This window comes from Limanda limanda, chromosome 16 (assembly GCF_963576545.1).
Source record: "Limanda limanda chromosome 16, fLimLim1.1, whole genome shotgun sequence".
In the NCBI taxonomy this organism is placed as follows: domain Eukaryota; kingdom Metazoa; phylum Chordata; class Actinopteri; order Pleuronectiformes; family Pleuronectidae; genus Limanda; species Limanda limanda.
The window spans coordinates 13,234-36,215 of NC_083651.1; the positions used below are offsets into that span (position 1 = coordinate 13,234).

The following is a 22,982-nucleotide window of genomic DNA, read 5'->3' on the forward strand; positions in this document are numbered from 1 at the left end:
TTTGTCTCTTTGTGGTTATTATTCTCATCTATGTAGAACCTTTGAGTGTCTTTTGGTCTATTTGTGTCTCTATGAGGCCACTTTTCATCTCTTTGTGGATGAATTGTGTCACGACTGCTGCACCTGCTGTGCATTTTTGTGTGGCCACTCTGCAGCTATTGATAATAGTTTTGCATCTTTTGTGGCATTTTTTTCAAATCTTTGAAGCAGTTGTGTATCTTTCATTTCATGTTATTTCTTGACGAGGCCATGTTTCTTCTCTTAGTGGATGTATTGTTTGTCGCTATGGTCGTGCTGTACCTGTTGTGTAGTCACTTTGAGTCCTTCTGTGGTCATGGTTTGCATCTTTGTGGTTGTTTTGTGTCTCTCTGTGGTACCTTGTCACATCTTTGTTGTAGTTTTGTATTTTTCAGGTCGAGAAAAGGGCATTTTCCTTCTCTTTGTGGATGTTTTGGGTTTGGGTTGTATTTGTTGTGCATATCCGTGGGGTCATGTTGTTCTTTAAAGTAGTTGTGTATATTTCAAACAATAAATATCAACAATCACTTCATATGACAATTTACACTTTTTTAACTTCACTCATCCACTCACTTGTTCTCTTGTCCTGTGACATCATCAAACACATCTACGACATATATATATTTTAGTTCTTTTGTGTGCTGGATGCACTGGGTGCTTGCTTGGCCCTGTGGTGATGCTCATCATTTGCGAGTCCTCCTCAAACAGTTTAACAATGTACAGTGTGCTGGACGCTGTGTGCTGAACTTTCAACTAATCAGACTTTTGATTTAATGCACAAAATGTCTGAATATATTTTTCCACCGCAACCTCAAACACACAAAGTACAATCAGAAAAAGGAAAAATCAAAGTTTGACAACAAAAACTTTATTTTTTTGCAGCAAATTTCCCTTCAGAGATGTCAGCTCACGGCCCCAGTGCTCTACAAACTGCAAACCAAGTAGCCTTTGGCTCTGTGGTGTGGGTCACGGATTGAGGATGCTGTCAGGTTTGGGATAACCAAACAGCTCAAAGTCTGCTTCGTACATTTTGTAAAGCTCTCGTCTCATCGGTATGGGAATCTGTGCAAACCACTCTTGTTCCCAGCTGGCTGCGGTTAGGTTACGGGTGGAGGAGGGGAAGCTGAACAGATGATCCACCTTCAGGAGCTTCAGCAGGTGATGGGCGTCGCTTTCCTGGGTTTCCATTCGCCCGATGAAGTCGTACCCGACCTGGCACGGATGACACAGACGATACACCTGAAACACACAATGACACACACATTTGTTAAATGGCTTTAATTTTGCTTGTGACTGATCTGCCATGTTTGTACATTTATTGGAAGACATGAAAAAGAAGAAACACAACTCTGCTGCTGTTCTAATTTTGTATAACTTTTGTTGTTATTGCACAGATTATTAAACCCCACAAAGAAAATTTTGATATATATATATATAGGTAACACAAATAAAATTTGATTTGATATTGCTGCACCTCATTGTGTGTAGTTGCCCTCTCTAAATTAATAATGATATTTTTTATGTAACATCTTCTTTTATGTTTACTGTTGAATGCGAGTTTTAACACAATAACAAGACTCTGTACATTGATTCAGAAATAGTCATGTACATATTGTCCCCTCTGAATAAACTGAACATAAAGAGGTAGAAAACATAGACATGTGAGTGAATAAAACAATTTAAATTAAAAGCTGTTCCTTTTCCAAAACCAATATAGGCAGTAAAAATGTAATCATAGATAAGGTTTAATATTTAGGGAAGACTCCCAACGGGCAGATCCAAATTGTATCCTTCTTATGCACGAATAAGCATAACTATCATAATACAACACACTATAAAACAAATGATCCGTCTCCATTAAGAAATCAATGGTGGAAACAAACAAACAAAGTGGAAATGACAGAATAACGTTTTTCTCTGCAAATTGTAATCTAATCAAATCTAATGATCACAAACATGTGAGCTGTGTGAGACAAATACCTGTTTCCAGTGTACGTTCGGCTCAGTCTCTGTATCAAGCACGTACTTGATAAACTGCAGAAACGTCAGGTTGATTCCTGCGGCAAACGCCTCGCTCGATTTGTTCGGCAGAGCCCCGGAGATGTGACCATAACGACGCAGCATGCTCATACCCAACAACTCGTACCAATGCTGGTTGATGCTTAAGAACACAAATAAATAAATAAATAAATAAATCTCTCTCTCTCTCTCTCACTCTCTCCTGTGAAACACACCGTCCAAACTTGTCCCTGAAGGCAGAGATGACACGAACGAAAGGATCTCGAACAAACAGGAACTTGGTGTAGTGCTGGAGCTTGAGCTCCATCAGGTGGCGGGACAGAGAACCGAACCTGGTCAAAGGGAGAACAAAATACTGTCTATTTTATATGCTTTCAATCAAACATTACATTTTATTTCATATAAAGTTTCCTTGAGGGATAACAAAGCTCCATTCTCCGCCTCTCCTCCTTCCATGCATTCGATTGCTTTACCTGAACCAAGTTAATAAAAATATATCTAACTTTTTATTGTATCTACATGTAACAGCATGTACCTGTTTGTTTCATTTTCTGCAAATTCTCTAAATGACAGATACTTGCAGAAGAGTATTTATAGTTATACATTTTGTTTTAATTGTTAATACTTTTAAAAGCCTTCTCCTGTCCCTGCAAAAACCAAACAGCTTATTAATGAAAAACCGTATTGTAAATAAAGATGGATGAAAATATACAAATTTTGTATATATGTTGATATTTAGCACATTTGAACATTCATGTATGTACTTTTACCTCAGTAATATTTGGAAAAGAGAACAATTACTTGTAATAGAGTCTCAAGAAAAAAATGTATGTGTGTGTCTCTGTGTGTGTGTGTGTCTCGTACTCGGATAAGGAGAAGAAATCATGGTTGTGTACGAGCCCCTCAGGTATATCGTTGGGGTCAGTGTACGGTTTTCCTGTGGAGGGCGAGATCATAGACTGACTCAGAACCGCCATCACGTTCTTCCAGTTGGTGCACGCTACCTGAGCGGAGGAGAAAAGACAAGAAGGTTCAGAAAGACAAGAGACACCATGAAAGTGTGTGTGTGTGTGTGTGTGTGTGTGTGTGTGTGTGTGTGTGTGTGTGTGTGTGTTTTCTCAGCTGTACCTTGGGAACGAAGCAGTAGATGACCCGGTGTTTGTCGTCCACTATCAGGTGTTTCAGCGCACTGTTGGGGATCTGCTCAAATGGTCGAGTCCTTCCAGGGAATTCCACAGCGCCCTGTCCTGAACAGACATCCTTGACCCTCTGCTTCCTCGCCTCCTGCTCCCTGACACTGGTCTGGGCTCTGGGGGTGGAGGGAGGGAAGGTCCGAGGCCAAGATGCAGCCTGATGCGACCCGTGTTGGGGCTCCTGCAGCGGCTGGAGGCTGAAGCCCCTGACGTCGTCCCAGTACACGAGGAGGAGCAGGGTCATAAACAACGACCCCAGAATGAACGCCACTCGTAGACCCCACCATGAGCCCATGGTTATATCGAATCCAGCGCCGTGATTGGGGAAGAAAAGAAGAAGAGGTTATCTCAGCTCCGCAGAGGGCATCTGTCATGGAAGGAGACGCGTCGAACTGGATATTACAAAAAACACAGAGGCTTCCAGATCTATTCTTTGGGGAATAAAACATGAAGTATATAATAATACTCAACTTCATCAGACACATCACGAGGTTCAAGTACTTTTACTCCTCCACTTTACTTGTATTCACAATTTGTTATCCAATAAACGTGTTTAAAAGTAGAATCTTACTTTGAAAATACAGATCTTACGTGTAAAACACATGATGAACTGCATTATTACAGATGCAACTACTTATCAGTATATAAAGTACTTTCGCTACTTAGTTTATTTAAAATCAGACTTACTAAGTCAACAGGTCCGGTAAAAATCAATAAGTCAGGAGTACATCTTTAACTAACTGAAAAGAGAGAGGTAGTGTTACGCTGGAGGAGGAGGAAATACAACTAGAGGGATTTTTCACAACTCTACATAACTTGTTCTAAATAATTAATTAGCGTCTAATAAAACATTTTTTACAAGAACAAACTCATTATGAATAATCACCATGTCAGTGGAAATCTTTTTATACAAGTGACGATTGAACAAATTAAATCTGACTGAAGTAGTGACATCAAAGCCTTTGCATACGCTCTATATAATAATGCATGACATAGCAAAACATTAAATATATAAATATAGTTGTGACGGAGCGCCAGCGGTCTTCACAGCCACGCACACACACACACAGCCACACACACGTCGACAAACATTTTCACTCTTCCTGGCTGATCACTATCTAACGATCATCTATTCTGTTCAGCTGTGGGGCGACCGAGGGTGCACACTCGTCAGCTCCGCATCTGGCTTACACACTTACACACTTACACACTTACACACTTACCAGCAGTTAGGGAAGCGGCGCATTCAGCTCGCCGTCAGCGTAAAGATGGATTGGACAACCCGGGCACAACTTCCTGTCCGGTTAAATAGCTTCTGGTTGTGGTTTTTTTCTTAAGATAATTAACAAGATTTGTACTGTTTATGTTGATACCGTATTGTTGAGAAAAGTCATGTGATTTGTTTAAAGATGTTTTATTTGGTGAAATGTAAAGAGGTCATTGTAAACTCGTAATTTTTGTTTCAAGCAATAGTTTCAAGATAAATGTGTTTGAAATTGGTAATTAAGCCCGGTGGGAGGGGCTACAGGTTTAAAAGGGCAGCTCAAAGCCCTTGAGGGGGGGTCTGAAGTGAGTTACAAGGAAGGTAACATCAGAGCGCAGGAGAGGGACAAGAGTTTTTTCCTGTCGATTTGATTAAAAAGTATTTTCTGTTTTTTGAGTAATTTTTGAAAATGTCCAAGAGAGCTGGCTGAAATAAATTTGAAACATCTTTTTTTTGACAAGCCTGTGTTTTCACACTCTTTTGAGGAGTTTTTAAGAGAGACCCTGTTAAAGGTAGGATGTATATGAGCGGCTGAGCTCGTGGAAAAAACTCTCAGGAGGACTTGGAGATGAAGGTGTAAGATGGAATTTTTATTTTCCCAAATATAAGGCCGACAAGGCAGAATGAACAAGGTAAATATAAAATAAAACAAAGGAGCGAAAAAACAAACACTTTGAAATAAAAAAATAAATTGGCACATGGGCACAAACAAATAATTACAATAACAAATTAACTCATTTAACTATATAAAAATCAACACAAAATAACTCAATATCAATGAATTAAACACAACAAATTCACTGTAACTGTAAGGTTAAAGTGAATAGACATTCAATATATATATCTTGATTTAAACGTTTGTATTTAAAATAAGCTAAATACGTTTAAAGAATATTGTAGCAGGTAGTAAGGAGCATTTTAATCATAAATAAGATAATACAGAAATGTAAATAAAGACGATTTTAAAGAAATAAATATATCAAATGTAACAGGGTTTTTTTTTTTACATAAAACCTATATTTGATTTCAGTTACAGTTGAAATGTGTGATTGAATTAAACCAGAGTGAAAAAGTCGTGTTGAAGAACCAACGGTTTTTATTTTGTAGACATTTGTTTGGTGAGGTTTAGAATTTACTTAGAGTCAATAGAATCAAACACAAACATGGTATGATTAATATCAGACACTAATGTGCAGCTGCAGAGGCTCCTCTGCTCGGGCCCCATGCCGTCTGGGTCCGGCCCTGGGTTCTGTCCCACGTCCTCAGGGACATTCTGCTGAGGACGGACACGCTGGGGCTGAAAGTCCAAGCTGCTCCACCTCAGTCTGATTCAACCTTTGACCTTTGAGTGGATGCTCGAGACTTCCTGTGTGATGACATCACCCGTCTCGTGGTTCAAACATCGACACTGACTCTTGTAAGGAACTTTTAAATGTAAAAGAAAAGTTCAAACTTTTATAAATGAAGTTTGGTGCTGTTTGTGTTTACAGCAGAGATGATGAGGGAGGCGGAGTCTGACCTGAGACACCTGACGAGGTGCGTTTGACTGAGTCTGATCCTCTGATGTCATCAGCCGGCGTCTGCAGGGGCGGAGCTAAAAACACAGAGGTCAAGTCCGACGTGTTTTCCTTCTCTCAGCGTCAGAGACGAGAACAACAACACATCTCACAGCGTCGGATTTTTCTGTTGCTGATGAAACTGATGAAATCCGTGAGTTTTTTAATAAAGAACAATTAACAACGAAGGTTCCAAAACGACCTGACACCAGAAGTCACTCTGATGGACACTTAATTCAGTCATGTGAGCAATACTCCGGTACCTACATATTATAAAGTACACACACATGGAGATATATAGATGTATATATATATATTCTACCTACCTCATGTATATAAAGTATCCTCTGACATCTTTCCATATTTTTTGAAGCATCTTTGCACTCTGCATAAACCACTCCATTCTCATTGTTGTTGTGTTTTTTATGTTCATATATGTATACTTTTGTATATATTTATATTCAGCTTATAAATATGGCTCCCGCCATATTTCAAGGTCACGTGACGTTCAGCTGCTTTTATTTTGAAAGAGGTGCTGATCATAGTTCCTATTCTTTCAAAATAAAAGCAAAAATAAATCAAGCTGATCTCAGCTCTGACCTGTAGCTGGTTCCCCTCGTGGTTCCCCTCGTGGTTCCCCCCGTGGTTCCCCTCGTGGTTCCCCCCGTGGTTCCCCTCGTGGTTCCCCCCGTGGTTCCCCTCGTGGTTCCCCTCGCGGTTCCCCTCGCGGTTCCCCTCGTGGTTCCCCTCGCGGTTCCCCCCGTGGTTCCCCTCGCGGTTCCCCCCGTGGTTCCCCTCGTGGTTCCCCTCGTGGTTCTCACGGTTTCATGTTGAATCCACACACTCACGTGTTGTGTTAACATGTGCGGGGAACAACATGAGAATCATCTGCAGAAGAATCACGTCTCTGTCGAGTCGATCTATCTTTGAAGAACCTGAAGAGACGATCGGTTTCACTTCAATCAATCAATCAAGTTTTATTTGTATAGCCCATATTCACAAATCACAGTTTGTCTCATTGGGCTTTAACATGGTGAGACGTCCTCTGTCCTTAACCCTCAACAAGAGTCAGGACAAACTACTAAAAACCCTTTTAACAGGTAAAACTACGTAGAAACCTCAGAGAGACACATGTGAGGATCCGTCTCCCAGGACGGACACAAGTGACACAGATGTGTAGAGGAGAACATCATCGGGATTAAAGATTTTTAGCAGCATCGATGAGGGTAAACATTTTTGAAGGACAACTTCAATACTATATGTGAAGCAGTCCTGCTGCATCATAGTCTCTGGTCAGCAGCAAGATCAGGATCCAGCATCAGGATGGGATCCACTATAATCCACAGTCATTGTCCACTGCCGCCAGTTAGAATCCATCATCAGCTGCCGCCTCGGTCCTGGTCCACCACCATCCGATGCCAACGCGATAAAGGATCCTCCATTACCACTACGATCAGCTGGCACAGAATCCACCGAACTGGATCCACCATTGCGACCTCCGACACGCGATCCACAATCATAATCCATGGTGCGGCCACAGCTGTGGCCCTGCATCCGCGGGCGCTAAGGCACAGAAACTCCTGGAAAGGGGTCAAGTTAGTAACATGTTCTGATGAGATAAGAATTATCTAACACCTTGATGTGTTAGGGATGGAGAAGAGGAAAGAGAAGCAGGAAAGAGAAGCTCCGTGTGTCTTGTGTCGTATAGGACAAGTTACTTTCTGCCGCACTAATTAGCTCTAACTATAAGCTTTATCAAAAAGGAAGGTTTTGAGTCTACTTTTAAACGAACAGAGCGTGTCTGCCTCCCTAACTGAAAGTGAGAGATTATTCCACAGCAGTGGGGCTTGATGGCTAAAAGCTCTGGCTCCTACTCTACTTTTAGAGACTTTAGGGACAACAAGTAAACCTGAGTTCTGGGATCGGAGTGCTCTAGTAGGTTGATATGGTATTAACATCTCTTTAAGGTAAAGAGGTGCCATATCATTAAGGGCCTTGAAGGTGAGGAGGAGAATTTTAAATTCTATTCTAGATTTAACAGGAAGCCAGTGTAGCGATGCTAATACTGGAGAAATGTGCTCTCTTTTCTTAGTTCTCGTCAGGACACGTGCTGCGGCATTTTGGACCAGCTGCAGAGTCTTTAACGACTTGCTGCTGGAGCCTGATAATAGTGAATTACAATAGTCCAGTCTCGATGTAACAAAGGCGTGGACTAGAGCCTGATGAAGACACACTACACACACACACTACACACACTACACACACACACACACACACACACACACACACACACACACACACACACTACACACACACACCACACACACACACACACACACACACACACACACACACACACACACACACACACACACACACACACACACACACACACACACACACACACACACACACACACACACACACACACACACACACACACACACTTGTCAGAACAGTAACTGGAGACAAAAGCAAGCCTCCATATCTGATCCTGTGATGTCATCAAGTTTCCAGAATCCAGATTCTCCTGGAAACGAGTTCGAAGCTTTAAACCTAAATAGCTGCTGTTCCCCCCCGAGCCTCCAGGGGGCCTCAGTGGACACTTCACTCGGTGTTAGCGGGTTTTTATCAAACTTAGCAAGTCGTCCGTCGCACATGGCGAGTTTACACGGTGTTTTGTGTTGCTAGCTTATATAGCTTTAGAAATAGTTACTCAAATACTTTTATATGAGTGTAACGGTGTAAATATGTTGTTAGTAAAATCCTGTCCAACGTGGAACTGCAGTCTCAGCTTTTATATATATTTCTTTTATTTTGCCGTGTTTGTCTTATTTTGAAGGCCCACAACCGGAACTTCCGGGGATTAGGAGTGGCGCACCCTGTTTTACCTCAGAAGCAGATTGTCCAGCTCTGGGTAAGTTGTGTTGTTGTGTCTGTTAGTGTTAAAGTTGTTAATGGTTAATTTAGTGTATAAAACTTGTTTAGTAATATGTTACTTTTCTTTTGTAGATAACTGTGTAACAAAGTTAAACTGTTGCACTGCGCATGCGTCGAGTGAAGTGAATACGAGTGGAGCATGGCGGAGCACGTGACTCACTCATGCAGACACGTGTCCACTGAACACCCCCCCCCCCCCAGTTTAACTGTGAATCAGATGGATCCTTGTTGCCAGCTCCTGCTCTGCTATTCAACCTGCTGATGGAATTATAATAACCACACATGAACAGGTCATTGCCTGGTCAAATAAAATGTCTATATAGTATGTTTTAAGTATTTCTATTTCGTTGTGCTTTGCATTAGCCTTTCTATCTCTCTCTTCCTCCCTTAGTGTGTTTCCATATCTCCCTCTCTCCTCCTTACACTCACCTGTTTCTACCTCTGCATCGAGCTCTCGCCTGTGTGTGTGTGTGTGTGTGTGTGTGTGGAAGTGTTTTTCCAGTTATTGAATGATAACTTCATGTTAACTGATCAATCTCTCTAAATCTACTACAGAAATGTGTGAATGCCAAAGTGTGCTGTGCCTGCTGTCTGAGCACAAGAGCGTCCTGACTGCCCCTGTGTCTGCTGTCCAACCTGCGTGTGAATGCAGGTAAAGGAGGCCATCATAAAGTTCCTTTATAGAAGTATATCTGCCAAGTGTTCTTTTTGTTAGCCAGAGCAGCTGAAACCTTTGTCCATTTGTAGTTCTCTGAGACTGCAAGTCCATTGGAAGTAGTTGGGGAGGCACCAATGAAAGCTGATTTCAAACCCAGGTGGCCGGCTCTCTTCCATGTGCATGAGGTAAATGACTGTGAAGGAACATCCCCTTTGACTTTTTACAGTGTGAGATATATAGAGACACCTATTTGCAGACTCTGATGTAATTCATAAACTGGTAAGGATTCACTGGCTGTGACAGTGGAATTTGTATGGAGAAAACTAATATTGATAAACACGTGTTTTCAGTCTGACCTGCTAAATCCAACATGTACCACTGAAATCAAAAAATGTTTGTCTTTTTCTCAATGTGTAGGTGTGTGTGGAATTCAAGAGAATCACAACGATCCATTTAGAGTCAAAGTTCTTCTCTGAGCTGGATGCTCACTCAGACCCAATCCAGGTGTTTGCCAAGAAAGGCGGAGTTCAGGGAGACGGATCAGAAGCATCATGGGACCCATGACTGAGGTATGATCATGGAAAAGTGACTCATATTATATACTCGTATTTATAATCCTGCATACACATCTACTCTAGCTTCTGAAGGCTGTTCATGCAGATGAAAACCTGACGTGACTCAGATGAGGTCATAAATAATAACGGTGATCTATTGACATTACAAACAGCCGATTGGCTAACGTGTGCGTTTTCTTTGTCACATGTTTGTTATGACAGAGACGGACAAAGCTGCAGATTGAAGACGATACAACACAATTAAAATAACACAATTAAAAGGCGACTGAATGAAACGTCCTTGAATGAAGTTGAAATGAATAGTTTAAATATTGTTGGAAACATTGTTGGTTAATGTAAGAAGACAATCACCAGCCGGCTGTGGGCAGTAACACATGTGTTTGGATAGTTGCCTCGTTTTTAATATTTCACTTATCACAATCAATGAGCACTTTGCATTATTATTACCTCTCATTTTCTTGTTGAACCCAATCGTTCTAATGAAGTTACTCACTATTCTAATAGTTTTTTACTCTTACTCAAGTACTTTATGAGTATTATGATTATAACGTAACAATACTTTGACTCGAGTACTGTTTGTGTTCACTGTCAACAACATACACAACACAGTTGTTTTCAGACACGTTAATGCAGAATGGTAACAGATATATGAAATCATATCTCATATCTCACCTTGTTCTGCAGCCGGTGGATGAGCAGGGCCTGTCTGGCCTCCCTCTCTCTCCGAGAGGGCGAGCGAGGGGGACACTGACCGGCACAGCTGGAGAGAGAGAGAGAGATGTAAGCTCTGATGATCACATGACCTCCTCCTCCTCCTCCTCCTCACCCTGTCGTTCAGAGCTCCTCCCTCTCCGCCAGCTTCTCCTGCAGATGACACAACTCCCATTGGAGCTCCGCCCTCTCCTGCAGCTCCATGGCGGCGTCCCTTCATTGCATCATCAGGTGACCTCCTGCTGCTGGTCACAGATCAGCTCTGGAACCTGAAGGATTCACAGTCTCCTCAGTAGAACATCAGGTGACCTCCTGCTGCTGGTCACAGATCAGCTCTGGAACCTGAAGGGTTCACAGTCTCCTCAGTAGATCATCAGGTGACCTCCTGCTGCTGGTCACAGATCAGACCTGGAACCTGAAGGATTCACAGTCTCCTCAGTAGAACATCAGGTGACCTCCTGCTGCTGGTCACAGATCAGCTCTGGAACCTGAAGGGTTCACAGTCTCCTCAGTAGATCATCAGGTGACCTCCTGCTGCTGGTCACAGATCAGACCTGGAACCTGAAGGATTCACAGTCTCCTCAGTAGATCATCAGGTGACCTCCTGAGGATCTGCATCTGATCCAGGATCAGAATCCACAGCCTGTTTCCCTCTGGATGTTTTAAATGTGATGAAAACAACTCACATGTTGATTATTTCTATTGATTCGTTTATAGATCTGGACTCACTGACCAATCACAGCTCAGTCTGATCTTGAGACCCGTCACCATGGAAACACTGACTTTAAGATCTTTTATATAAACTCACTTGATATTTATGACAAGTCAGTTTTATTTCAGTTTAGTTTATTATCACTACGTGGTTTGATAACGCGGCTGGTGACGTAGAGTGACGGTGACCTCTGACCTGTGCCCCGGTGTGAGAAGCTCCATCATCACAGACCGGTTAGCCGGTTAGCCTGCTAGCATGCTAACACCGGAAACTACCGTGAGCGAAGTGTTGACCTGAAGCTGCAGTGCGAACGCTGACGTCACCGGCACTGATGATGACGTAGGGAACGTTCGAACCAGCCGCTTCGCTCCGTTCACACGGAAACACGGAGACCGAGCGACGGTCACAACCGTGACATACCTGTAATGATGTGTCCTCCCGTGTCGAAGCTTCGAAGAGTGTCGAGTAATCGGGTTGATTTGTGTGAAGCGCGTATCGAGGCTTGTGTTGATGACGTATGTGATGACGTTCGAAGCCTCGCGAGCCGGCAGAACCACGTGACTGTGTGATTCAAAATAAACGGGCCGCGAAACGCAATGGATTCCCCCTCACATGTACTTGTCTTGGGACTTTATTGTGCGTTTGCTTGCAATTTATTCTAGATTATTGGGGGGGCGGGGGGTATCTTTTCTTTGTACCCCAGCTTCATCTGTGTGCTGTGAAAGGATATTTCACAGGAAACCCAGCACTGTTGAAAACACTGTTTAGTGCGGTCGACTGGGAGCAGAAGTTCCTGGTGGTGGCCAACTCTTACGACTAACGACGGTCACATCAACCGGGAGCCGTTAGCTTTGAGCGCGGAGACACCGAGAACTTCCACCTCCACGGTCTGCTGGGTTAGTCCTAACAGCTCCCCCTGCAGGTACTTCCTCCTCCTCCGCTCATTCCACACATCCTCTCTCAGCACCGTCATATCCGTCTCCGCCCTCCGCAGCTCCTCCTCCTGTGCCACACCCACCCTGTAACTGTTCTCCAAAATGAACTTTTCATATTTCACCTCCCTCAATTCCTCAATCAGCTCGTTTTTTCTCTTCCTCTCTAACTCCATCTCCATCCTCCTCCTCCTTTCCTCTCTCTCAACCGGGAGCCGTCACCTTTGACCCCGGAGACACCGAGAACTTCCGGTTCCACTCCACACAGCGACACCTGCAGGTGGGATGAACTCACTGCAGCTGGTGATGCGTCCTTTCGTGTGGAAGCTTAGCAGCGTGTGTCGAGGCTTGTGTTGATGACGTAGGTGGTGACGATCAAAGCCGTGCGAGCCGGCTGCCATGGACCCCCCCCCCCCCCCCCCCCCTCACATTGTGTGGACTTGGGACTTTATATTGTTATATTGCGTTTGTTTGCAGAAAAAAAGAAACTGCCTGTCCTATGTTTTATTGGTCTTATGTAATATTCTAATTTTCTGAGATACTGAATTTGGGGTTTTCATCAGCTGTAAGCCATATTCATCAACATGTAAAGACATAAACGCTTTAAACATTTAATTATTTGTGTAATTAATTTATATACTATATGAGTTTCCCTTTTTGAATTGAATTATCGAAATAAACGAACTTTTCCATGATATTCTAATTTATTGAGATGCACCTGTATATAGAGCGCTGCCTTTCATTTATTGTCCACTTGATGGCGCAGTGGAGCAAATTAAGCACCATGAAGCTTCAGCCCACGAGTGAACCAATTTGGTATTTAAAATAAGCTAAATACTTTTAAAGAATGTTGTAGCAGGTAGTAAGGAGCATTTTAAGCATAAATAAGATAATACAGAAATGTAAATAAAGACGATTTTAAAGAAATAAATATATCAAATGTAACAGGGTTTTTCTTTTTTACCTGAAAGTTTTATTTGATTTCAGTTACAGTTGAAATGTGTGATTGAATTAAACCAGAGTGAAAAAGTCGTGTTGAAGAAACAACAGTTTTTATTTTGTAGACATTTGCTTGGTGTGGTTTAGAATTTACTTAGAGTCAATAGAATCAAACACAAACATGGTATGATTAATATCAGACACTAATGTGCAGCTGCAGAGGCTCCTCTGCTCGGGCCCCATGCCGTCTGGGTCCGGCCCTGGGTTCTGTCCCACGTCCTCAGGGACATTCTGCTGAGGACGGACACGCTGGGGCTGAAAGTCCAAGCTGCTCCACCTCAGTCTGATTCAACCTTTGACCTTTGAGTGGATGCTCGAGACTTCCTGTGTGATGACATCACCCGTCTCATGGTTCAAACATTGACACTGACTCTCGTAAGGAACTTTTAAATGTAAAAGAAAAGTTCAAACTTTTATAAATGAAGTTTGGTGCTGTTTGTGTTTACAGCAGAGATGATGAGGGAGGCGGAGTCTGACCTGAGACACCTGACGAGGTGCGTTTGACTGAGTCTGATCCTCTGATGTCATCAGCCGGCGTCTGCAGGGGCGGAGCTAAAAACACAGAGGTCAGGTCCGACGTGTTTTCCTTCTCTCAGCGTCAGAGACGAGAACAACAACACATCTCACAGCGTCTGATTTTTCTGTTGCCTCTTCACTAACCCAGGGTTTGCGACTGATGGCTTCTCCTGTTCCACTCAGCACCCGAGCACCTGTCCTACCCTCTGAACCCTCCTCCCCCAAAGAATTGACAAGATCCACTGAATCAGACTGCTCTTCAGAATCATCAAAGGAGCTCTGAGCTTCAGTTGTGTCTCTGATTGTTTTGAGCAAGTGTACGGTCGAGGAGGCCAATGAGAGTCTTAATGCAATTGTCATCAATCTGAGAGTTAGGTGTGGCACTAACTTCCAACTGGACAGGAGGCGACACTGCACAGCTGGCTGAAGCTGACACATCCACAGCAGTTGTTTGAGCGTGAGCTGTCACATTTCTAGCTGATATAAGGAAACTTGGCTCGGTAAACAACTTTTCCTTAAGTTCAATTTGATAACGATCAACATGCTCCTGTATCTCACTAGCGGTCCACTTGTCTGGTGCTTTGAACTTTAACACTGCAGCAAGAGAGGGATCTGGACAAAACTTTACGAGCATCATGGTCCCCTCTCGACTAGGATCCTCGACGTGTCGCCCTTGTCTCCTCAAGCCCTCCTCAGCTGCGTCGACAGCCTTGTTAAGGCGAATCCAATATTCCACTGGGTTCTCTCCTGATACAGGCACTGTGCTATAGAAGTCAGCAAGAGGCATACTTGAACATGTTGCATCACCAAAATGTTGTTTCAGAATGTTCATTATCGCTTTTGGGTTCTCCTGGGGTTTCAGTGATGGGTTGCTACGTAAGGTTATCTTCACTACGTCTTTAGCTTTACCCATTAGCTTGGATTGAATCTCTTCATACTGCACATCAAGCCGACACCCCTCTTCCTCAAATATGTGTCCATAAGCTCCTCCCACTCATTTACAGAGTGCTTGTCTGAACCATCTCTTCTGAAAACAGGAGGCTCTCTCACATGGGACTGCATGACTAGCTTCACTCCAGTGAGGTTAAGAGAGTCAGTGAGTGTCTGGCCTGCACCTGAGTTCTGAACCTGTGCGCCCTCATCTGCCTTCACCCCCCCCCCCCTTTAACTGAGCTGAGAGAGTCTGCCCCACCTGCTGGGCCATGTGTGTGATGAGATGATTCAGAGCTGGATCACTAATATCTGGACTTGTTGAAAGCATCTCAGCGGGTCTATTGGTTGGAACTAGACTCTTGGATAATCTGGTGGAGCTAAAGGCTGGTGAGCCCACATCGCCTGGAAGTCTAGCTGGAGTGTTACACAGCTCATTTCAAAGTCTTCCCCTCCCAGAAGGAAGTCCAGAATCACCAGTAGGAATATATTCTCCCCTCCCCACATTGTGTGTCATTTTCTCCTGATTAAACATTAAATGCCAAACAAAATAATAACTGAGAATGTTCTTTCAGATAAGGCAATGGAGAAAAAATAAATAAAATACAATGGGAAACAATTAGAAACAAGCGAAATAAGTCTTGACAGAGTGACAGACTCGTCTCAGAGAAACCACAGAGCTCCACACAGACAGCAACTGAGCCTGATGACACACACACACACACTACACACACACACACGCACACACACACACACACACACACACACACTCACACACACACACACTACACACACACACAATCACACACACACACTACACACACACACAATCACACACACACACACACACAATCACACACACACACACACAATCACACACACACACACTACACACACACACCATCACACACACACACTACACACACACACAATCACACACACACACTACACACACACACAATCACACACACACAATCACACACACACACTACACACACACACAATCACACACACACACTACACACACACACAATCACACACATCACACACACACACACACACTACACACACACACAATCACACACACACACTACACACACACACAATCACACACACACACACTACACACACACACAATCACACACTACACACACGCACACTACACACACACACAATCACACACAATCACACACACACTACACACACACACAATCACACACACACACTACACACACACACAATCACACACACACACAATCACACACACACACTACACACACACACAATCACACACACACACACAATCACACACACACACACACACACACACACACACACACTACACACACACACACACACACACAATCACACACACACACACACACACACACACAGAATCCAGATTCTACTGGAAACGAGTTCGAAGCTTTAAACCTAAATAGCTGCTGTTCCCCCCCGAGCCTCCAGGGGGCCTCAGTGGACACTTCACTCGGTGTTAGCGGGTTTTTATCAAACTTAGCAAGTCGTCCGTCACACATTGCGAGTTTACACGGTGTTTTGTGTTGCTAGCTTATATAGCTTTAGAAATAGTTACTCAAATACTTTTATATGAGTGTAACGGTGTAAATATGTTGTTAGTAAAATCCTGTCCAACGTGGAACTGCAGTCTCAGCTTTTATATATATTTCTTTTATTTTGCCGTGTTTGTCTTATTTTGAAGGCCCACAACCGGAACTTCCGGGGATTAGGAGTGGCGCACCCTGTTTTACCTCAGAAGCAGATTGTCCAGCTCTGGGTAAGTTGTGTTGTTGTGTCTGTTAGTGTTAAAGTTGTTAATGGTTAATTTAGTGTATAAAACTTGTTTAGTAATATGTTACTTTTCTTTTGTAGATAACTGTGTAACAAAGTTAAACTGTTGCACTGCGCATGCGTCGAGTGAAGTGAATACGAGTGGAGCATGGCGGAGCACGTGACTCACTCATGCAGACACGTGTCCACTGAACACCCCCCCCCCCCAGTTTAACGGTGAATCAGATGGATCCTTGTTGCCAGCTCCTGCTCTGCTATTCAACCTGCTGATGGAATTATAATAACCACACATGAACAGGTCATTGCCTGGTCAAATAAAATGTCTATATAGTATGTTTTAAGTATTTCTATTTCGTTGTGCTTTGCATTAGCCTTTCTATCTCTCTCTTCCTCCCTTAGTGTGTTTCCATATCTCCCTCTCTCCTCCTTACACTCACCTGTTTCTACCTCTGCATCGAGCTCTCGCCTGTGTGTGTGTGTGTGTGTGTGTGTGTGGAAGTGTTTTTCCAGTTATTGAATGATAACTTCATGTTAACTGATCAATCTCTCTAAATCTACTACAGAAATGTGTGAATGCCAAAGTGTGCTGTGCCTGCTGTCTGAGCACAAGAGCGTCCTGACTGCCCCTGTGTCTGCTGTCCAACCTGCGTGTGAATGCAGGTAAAGGAGGCCATCATAAAGTTCCTTTATAGAAGTATATCTGCCAAGTGTTCTTTTTGTTAGCCAGAGCAGCTGAAACCTTTGTCCATTTGTAGTTCTCTGAGACTGCAGGTCCATTGGAAGTAGTTGGGGAGGCACCAATGAAAGCTGATTTCAAACCCAGGTGGCCGGCTCTCTTCCATGTGCATGAGGTAAATGACTGTGAAGGAACATCCCCTTTGACTTTTTACAGTGTGAGATATATAGAGACACCTATTTGCAGACTCTGATGTAATTCATAAACTGGTAAGGATTCACTGGCTGTGACAGTGGAATTTGTATGGAGACAACTAATATTGATAAACACGTGTTTTCAGTCTGACCTGCTAAATCCAACATGTACCACTGAAATCAAAAAATGTTTGTCTTTTTCTCAATGTGTAGGTGTGTGTGGAATTCAAGAGAATCACAACGATCCATTTAGAGTCAAAGTTCTTCTCTGAGCTGGATGCTCACTCAGACCCAATCCAGGTGTTTGCCAAGAAAGGCGGAGTTCAGGGAGACGGATCAGAAGCATCATGGGACCCATGACTGAGGTATGATCATGGAAAAGTGACTCATATTATATACTCGTATTTATAATCCTGCATACACATCTACTCTAGCTTCTGAAGGCTGTTCATGCAGATGAAAACCTGACGTGACTCAGATGAGGTCATAAATAATAACGGTGATCTATTGACATTACAAACAGCCGATTGGCTAACGTGTGCGTTTTCTTTGTCACATGTTTGTTATGACAGAGACGGACAAAGCTGCAGATTGAAGACGATACAACACAATTAAAATAACACAATTAAAAGGCGACTGAATGAAACGTCCTTGAATGAAGTTGAAATGAATAGTTTAAATATTGTTGGAAACATTGTTGGTTAATGTAAGAAGACAATCACCAGCCGGCTGTGGGCAGTAACACATGTGTTTGGATAGTTGCCTCGTTTTTAATATTTCACTTATCACAATCAATGAGCACTTTGCATTATTATTACCTCTCATTTTCTTGTTGAACCCAATCGTTCTAATGAAGTTACTCACTATTCTAATAGTTTTTTACTCTTACTCAAGTACTTTATGAGTATTATGATTATAACGTAACAATACTTTGACTCGAGTACTGTTTGTGTTCACTGTCAACAACATACACAACACAGTTGTTTTCAGACACGTTAATGCAGAATGGTAACAGATATATGAAATCATATCTCATATCTCACCTTGTTCTGCAGCCGGTGGATGAGCAGGGCCTGTCTGGCCTCCCTCTCTCTCCCCTCGCTCGCCCGCCTCCTCCACTCCCTCTGCTCTGCCTCCATATGCAGAGAGAGGGCGAGCGAGGGGAACACTGACTGGCACAGCTGGAGAGAGAGAGAGAGATGTAAGCTCTGATGATCACATGACCTCCTCCTCCTCCTCCTCCTGTTGTTCAGAGCTCCTCCCTCTCCGCCAGCTTCTCCTGCAGACAACACACCTCCCATTGGAGCTCCGCCCTCTCCTGCAGCTCCATGGCGGCGTCCCTTCAGTGCATCATCAGGTGACCTCCTGCTGCTGGTCACAGATCAGACCTGGAACCTGAATGGTTCACAGTCTCCTCAGTAGATCATCAGGTGACCTCCTGCTGCTGGTCACAGATCAGACCTGGAACCTGAATGGTTCACAGTCTCCTCAGTAGATCATCAGGTGACCTCCTGCTGCTGGTCACAGATCAGACCTGGAACCTGAAGGATTCACAGTCTCCTCAGTAGAACATCAGGTGACCTCCTGCTGCTGGTCACAGATCAGCTCTGGAACCTGAAGGGTTCACAGTCTCCTCAGTAGATCATCAGGTGACCTCCTGTTGCTGGTCACAGATCAGCTCTGGAACCTGAAGGATTCACAGTCTCCTCAGTAGATCATCAGGTGACCTCCTGAGGATCTGCATCTGATCCAGGATCAGAATCCACAGCCTGTTTCCCTCTGGATGTTTTAAATGTGATGAAAACAACTCACATGTTGATTATTTCTATTGATTCGTTTATAGATCTGGACTCACTGACCAATCACAGCTCAGTCTGATCTTGAGACCCGTCACCATGGAAACACTGACTTTAAGATCTTTTATATAAACTCACTTGATATTGATATTTATGACAAGTCAGTTTTATTTCAGTTTAGTTTATTATCACTACGTGGTTTGATAACGCGGCTGGTGACGTAGAGTGACGGTGACCTCTGACCTGTGCCCCGGTGTGAGAAGCTCCATCATCACAGACCGGTTAGCCGGTTAGCCTGCTAGCATGCTAACACCGGAAACTACCGTGAGCGAAGTGTTGACCTGAAGCTGCAGTGCGAACGCTGACGTCACCGGCACTGATGATGACGTAGGGAACGTTCGAACCAGCCGCTTCGCTCCGTTCACACGGAAACACGGAGACCGAGCGACGGTCACAACCGTGACATACCTGTAATGATGTGTCCTCCCGTGTCGAAGCTTCGAAGAGTGTCGAGTAATCGGGTTGATTTGTGTGAAGCGCGTATCGAGGCTTGTGTTGATGACGTATGTGATGACGTTCGAAGCCTCGCGAGCCGGCAGAACCACGTGACTGTGTGATTCAAAATAAACGGGCCGCGAAACGCAATGGATTCCCCCTCACATGTACTTGTCTTGGGACTTTATTGTGCGTTTGCTTGCAATTTATTCTAGATTATTGGGGGGGCGGGGGGTATCTTTTCTTTGTACCCCAGCTTCATCTGTGTGCTGTGAAAGGATATTTCACAGGAAACCCAGCACTGTTGAAAACACTGTTTAGTGCGGTCGACTGGGAGCAGAAGTTCCTGGTGGTGGCCAACTCTTACGACTAACGACGGTCACATCAACCGGGAGCCGTTAGCTTTGAGCGCGGAGACACCGAGAACTTCCACCTCCACGGTCTGCTGGGTTAGTCCTAACAGCTCCCCCTGCAGGTACTTCCTCCTCCTCCGCTCATTCCACACATCCTCTCTCAGCACCGTCATATCCGTCTCCGCCCTCCGCAGCTCCTCCTCCTGTGCCACACCCACCCTGTAACTGTTCTCCAAAATGAACTCTTCATATTTCACCTCCCTCAATTCCTCAATCAGCTCGTTTTTTCTCTTCCTCTCTAACTCCATCTCCATCCTCCTCCTCCTTTCCTCTCTCTCAACCGGGAGCCGTCACCTTTGACCCCGGAGACACCGAGAACTTCCGGTTCAACTCCACACAGCGACACCTGCAGGTGGGATGAACTCACTGCAACTGTAACTCATCTAACTGAATATATACGCAAAATAACTCAATATCAATGAATTAAACACAACATATTCACTGTAACTAATGTTAAAGTGAATAGACATTAAATATATATAACTTGATTTAAACGTTTGTATTTAAAATAAGCTAAATACATTTAAAGGATATTGATACCAGGTAGTAAGGAGCATTTTAAGCATAAATAAGATAATACAGAAATGTAAATAAAGTCGATTTTAAAGAAATAAATATATCAAATGTAACTGAACAGATACTTTTTTCAAAAAAGTGCACAAAACGATGCTTGACTACATTTAAGAAAGTTGTTTTTTTTGCCAAATATATTAACTGTTTAAAGTAGATTCTAAATATCAATAAATACAAAACCCTTTTTAACTTAAAACTATGAACAAAAAAAACTATCCGTCCTGCTCCCGCTCCTCCAACAGCCTCAGTCGACCTTCACCTTCTGCAGAGTCTCTAGTCTGCAGCCTCTTCCTCTGCTCTCTGTCGGTCCAGCTGCTCTCTCTCCAGCGCCCCCTACAGGACGACAGGAGGGACACACAGCGCAAGGAACAGAATGATAAGAAACTGGATGAGTAGAACAAACAGGAGGAGGAGTTTCTCTCTTTACCTTCAGAGCGTGAATCTCCATCCGCTGAAGAGAGTCTCTCAGTTCTTTGACCAACAGGGAGATCCTTTCGTCTTTTTCTCCTCCCTCCTTTCTCTCCTCCTCCAGAATATCTCGTGTTTCTCTCAGCAGGATCTCCAGCCGCTCCTCTCTCTCCTGCATCAGCTTCAGTTTCTCCTTCACCTCCTCTCGCTCCCTCGATCCCTCCTCCTCCCGCTCCTCCAACAGCCTCAGTCGCTCCTTCAGCTCCTCTACTTCCTCCTCCCTCTCTCTCACGGCGTTCATCTGTCGTTCCAGGCTGCACTCCTTCCGCTGCACCTCCTCCTTCACCTCCTCACACTCCTCCTTTGCCACATTCAGCCTCACCCTCAGAAGCTCCATCTCCCCCACCTTCTCCTTCAGCGTCTCCGACAGTCCTCCTACAGCTTCCTCCTTCTCCTCTTTCAATCTCTCGTTCTTTTTGCTCTCCTCCTCTCTGTCCCTCTTCACCTCCTCCACTCTGCCCCTCAGTCTCTCAACCTCCTCTCTCTCTCCCTCCTCTCGTTTTCTCAGTGTGTTGATCTCCTCCTCCACTTCTTTCACTCTCATCCTGCATCTCTCCACCTCCCCCTCTCTCTCGTCCTTCTCTCTTTCTAATCTCTCCAGCCGGTCACAGAGGTCCTCGATCTCTCTCCTCCTCTCCTCCCTCTTCACCTCCTCCTCTCTCAAACTCAGTTCTGTCTTCTTCACCTCCTCCTCCAGGTTCTCCCTCTCTCTCTCTGCTCGCTGTATTCTCTCCATCATCTGGCTGATTTGCATATCCCTCTCCATCACCTCCCTCGTCAGTCTCTCCACCTCCCTCTGTCTCTCCTCCTTTTCCTCAGTCAATCCCTCTTTGCGCCTCCTCAGGGCCTCCACCTCTCCATCCCTCGTCCCCAACTCCTCATTCAGACCTTCCCTTTCTCTTTGCCAGGCCTCTCTCTCCTTCTTTCCCTCTTCCTTCTCTTCCGTCCTTGTTCTCCTCAGCTCCTCCACCTCCTCTGTCAGTCGTTCCATCTTCTCTTTCAGCGCCTCACTCTCCTCCTCGCACCTTTCTCTCTTGGTTGTCACTTCCTCCAGCTCCTCTCTCAGACACGCCACCTCTCCTTTAGAAAGACAAAACGAGTTATACTCCTCATTTCACTACGGAACGTCTGGAACGTTTCCTCTCACAACCAAGTTTTTAATCAACGTTTCCTCCTCCTCCTCTCCCTCTGCACCTCCTCCCTCCTCCTCCTCCGCTCCCTCTGCACCTCCTCTCTCAGCCCCGTCATGTCCTTCTCCGCCCACCACAGCTTCTCCTGCAGCTCCACCTTCTGTGCCTTTAACACCCTGTTACTGTTCTCTAACATGAACTTTTCAAACTCTACCTCCCTCAATTCCTCAGTCAGCTCCTTTGTTCTCTTCTTCTCTAACTCCATCTCCATCCTCCTTCTCCTTTCCTCTCTCTCAAACGGGAGCCGTTAGCTTTGGCGACCGGGCCTGCTTTGAACACTCTAATTTTTTCAAAGTAAAGGCTTCGGACCCCGCGGGACACTCAACTAAGAGCATCGAGGGGCCG

The 22,982-nt window shown here is 44.2% G+C and overlaps 2 protein-coding genes and 2 long non-coding RNA genes across 4 annotated transcripts; 2 read left to right on the forward strand and 2 right to left on the reverse strand.

The window, feature by feature from the left end:
- Window positions 1–968: 968 nt before the first annotated feature.
- Window positions 969–3,525, reverse strand: LOC133022192 (carbohydrate sulfotransferase 12-like). The gene is made up of 5 exons (XM_061089218.1): window positions 3,166–3,525; window positions 2,902–3,041; window positions 2,253–2,369; window positions 1,999–2,179; window positions 969–1,257 (listed from the first exon to the last, which is right to left on the reverse strand). The coding sequence occupies exons 1-5, from the start codon at window positions 3,523–3,525 to the stop codon at window positions 985–987; spliced, it is 1,071 nt and encodes a 356-aa protein (XP_060945201.1). The 3' UTR covers window positions 969–984.
- Window positions 3,526–9,210: 5,685 nt separating this feature from the next.
- LOC133022193 (uncharacterized) lies at window positions 9,211–11,021 on the forward strand. Its single transcript, XR_009683003.1, has 5 exons — window positions 9,211–9,280; window positions 9,546–9,642; window positions 9,738–9,833; window positions 10,066–10,217; window positions 10,908–11,021. It is a non-coding gene; the product is annotated as an uncharacterized LOC133022193 (long non-coding RNA).
- A 5,741-nt stretch (window positions 11,022–16,762) lies between these two features.
- On the forward strand, window positions 16,763–18,993 carry LOC133022194 (uncharacterized). Its single transcript, XR_009683004.1, has 6 exons — window positions 16,763–16,818; window positions 16,914–17,130; window positions 17,396–17,492; window positions 17,588–17,683; window positions 17,916–18,067; window positions 18,758–18,993. It is a non-coding gene; the product is annotated as an uncharacterized LOC133022194 (long non-coding RNA).
- Window positions 18,994–19,788: 795 nt separating this feature from the next.
- On the reverse strand, window positions 19,789–22,560 carry LOC133021979 (golgin subfamily A member 6-like protein 22). Its single transcript, XM_061088993.1, has 3 exons — window positions 21,407–22,560; window positions 20,377–20,549; window positions 19,789–20,107 (listed from the first exon to the last, which is right to left on the reverse strand). Exons 1-3 carry the CDS (start codon window positions 22,436–22,438, stop codon window positions 19,789–19,791), a joined length of 1,524 nt encoding a protein of 507 aa, XP_060944976.1. The 5' UTR covers window positions 22,439–22,560.
- Window positions 22,561–22,982: the final 422 nt, after the last annotated feature.

Bases quoted from the DNA above. Each gene is read 5' to 3' on its own strand.
- LOC133022192 (XM_061089218.1), bottom strand. From the start codon at position 3,525: ATGGGCTCATGGTGGGGTCTACGAGTGGCGTTCATTCTGGGGTCGTTG. The intron at 3,042-3,165 runs GTACAGCTGAGA...TCCTCCGCTCAG, and splicing joins TCTACTGCTTCGTTCCCAAG to GTAGCGTGCACCAACTGGAA. The intron at 1,258-1,998 runs GTATTTGTCTCA...TGTGTGTTTCAG, and splicing joins CGAACGTACACTGGAAACAG to GTGTATCGTCTGTGTCATCC.
- LOC133021979 (XM_061088993.1), bottom strand. From the start codon at position 22,438: ATGGAACGACTGACAGAGGAGGTGGAGGAGCTGAGGAGAACAAGGACG. The intron at 20,550-21,406 runs GTAAAGAGAGAA...GGTGTGGCACAG, and splicing joins TGGAGATTCACGCTCTGAAG to GAGGAGGAGCTGCGGAGGGC. The intron at 20,108-20,376 runs GTGACCGTCGTT...TGAATCACACAG, and splicing joins GCTAACGGCTCCCGGTTGAT to TCACGTGGTTCTGCCGGCTC.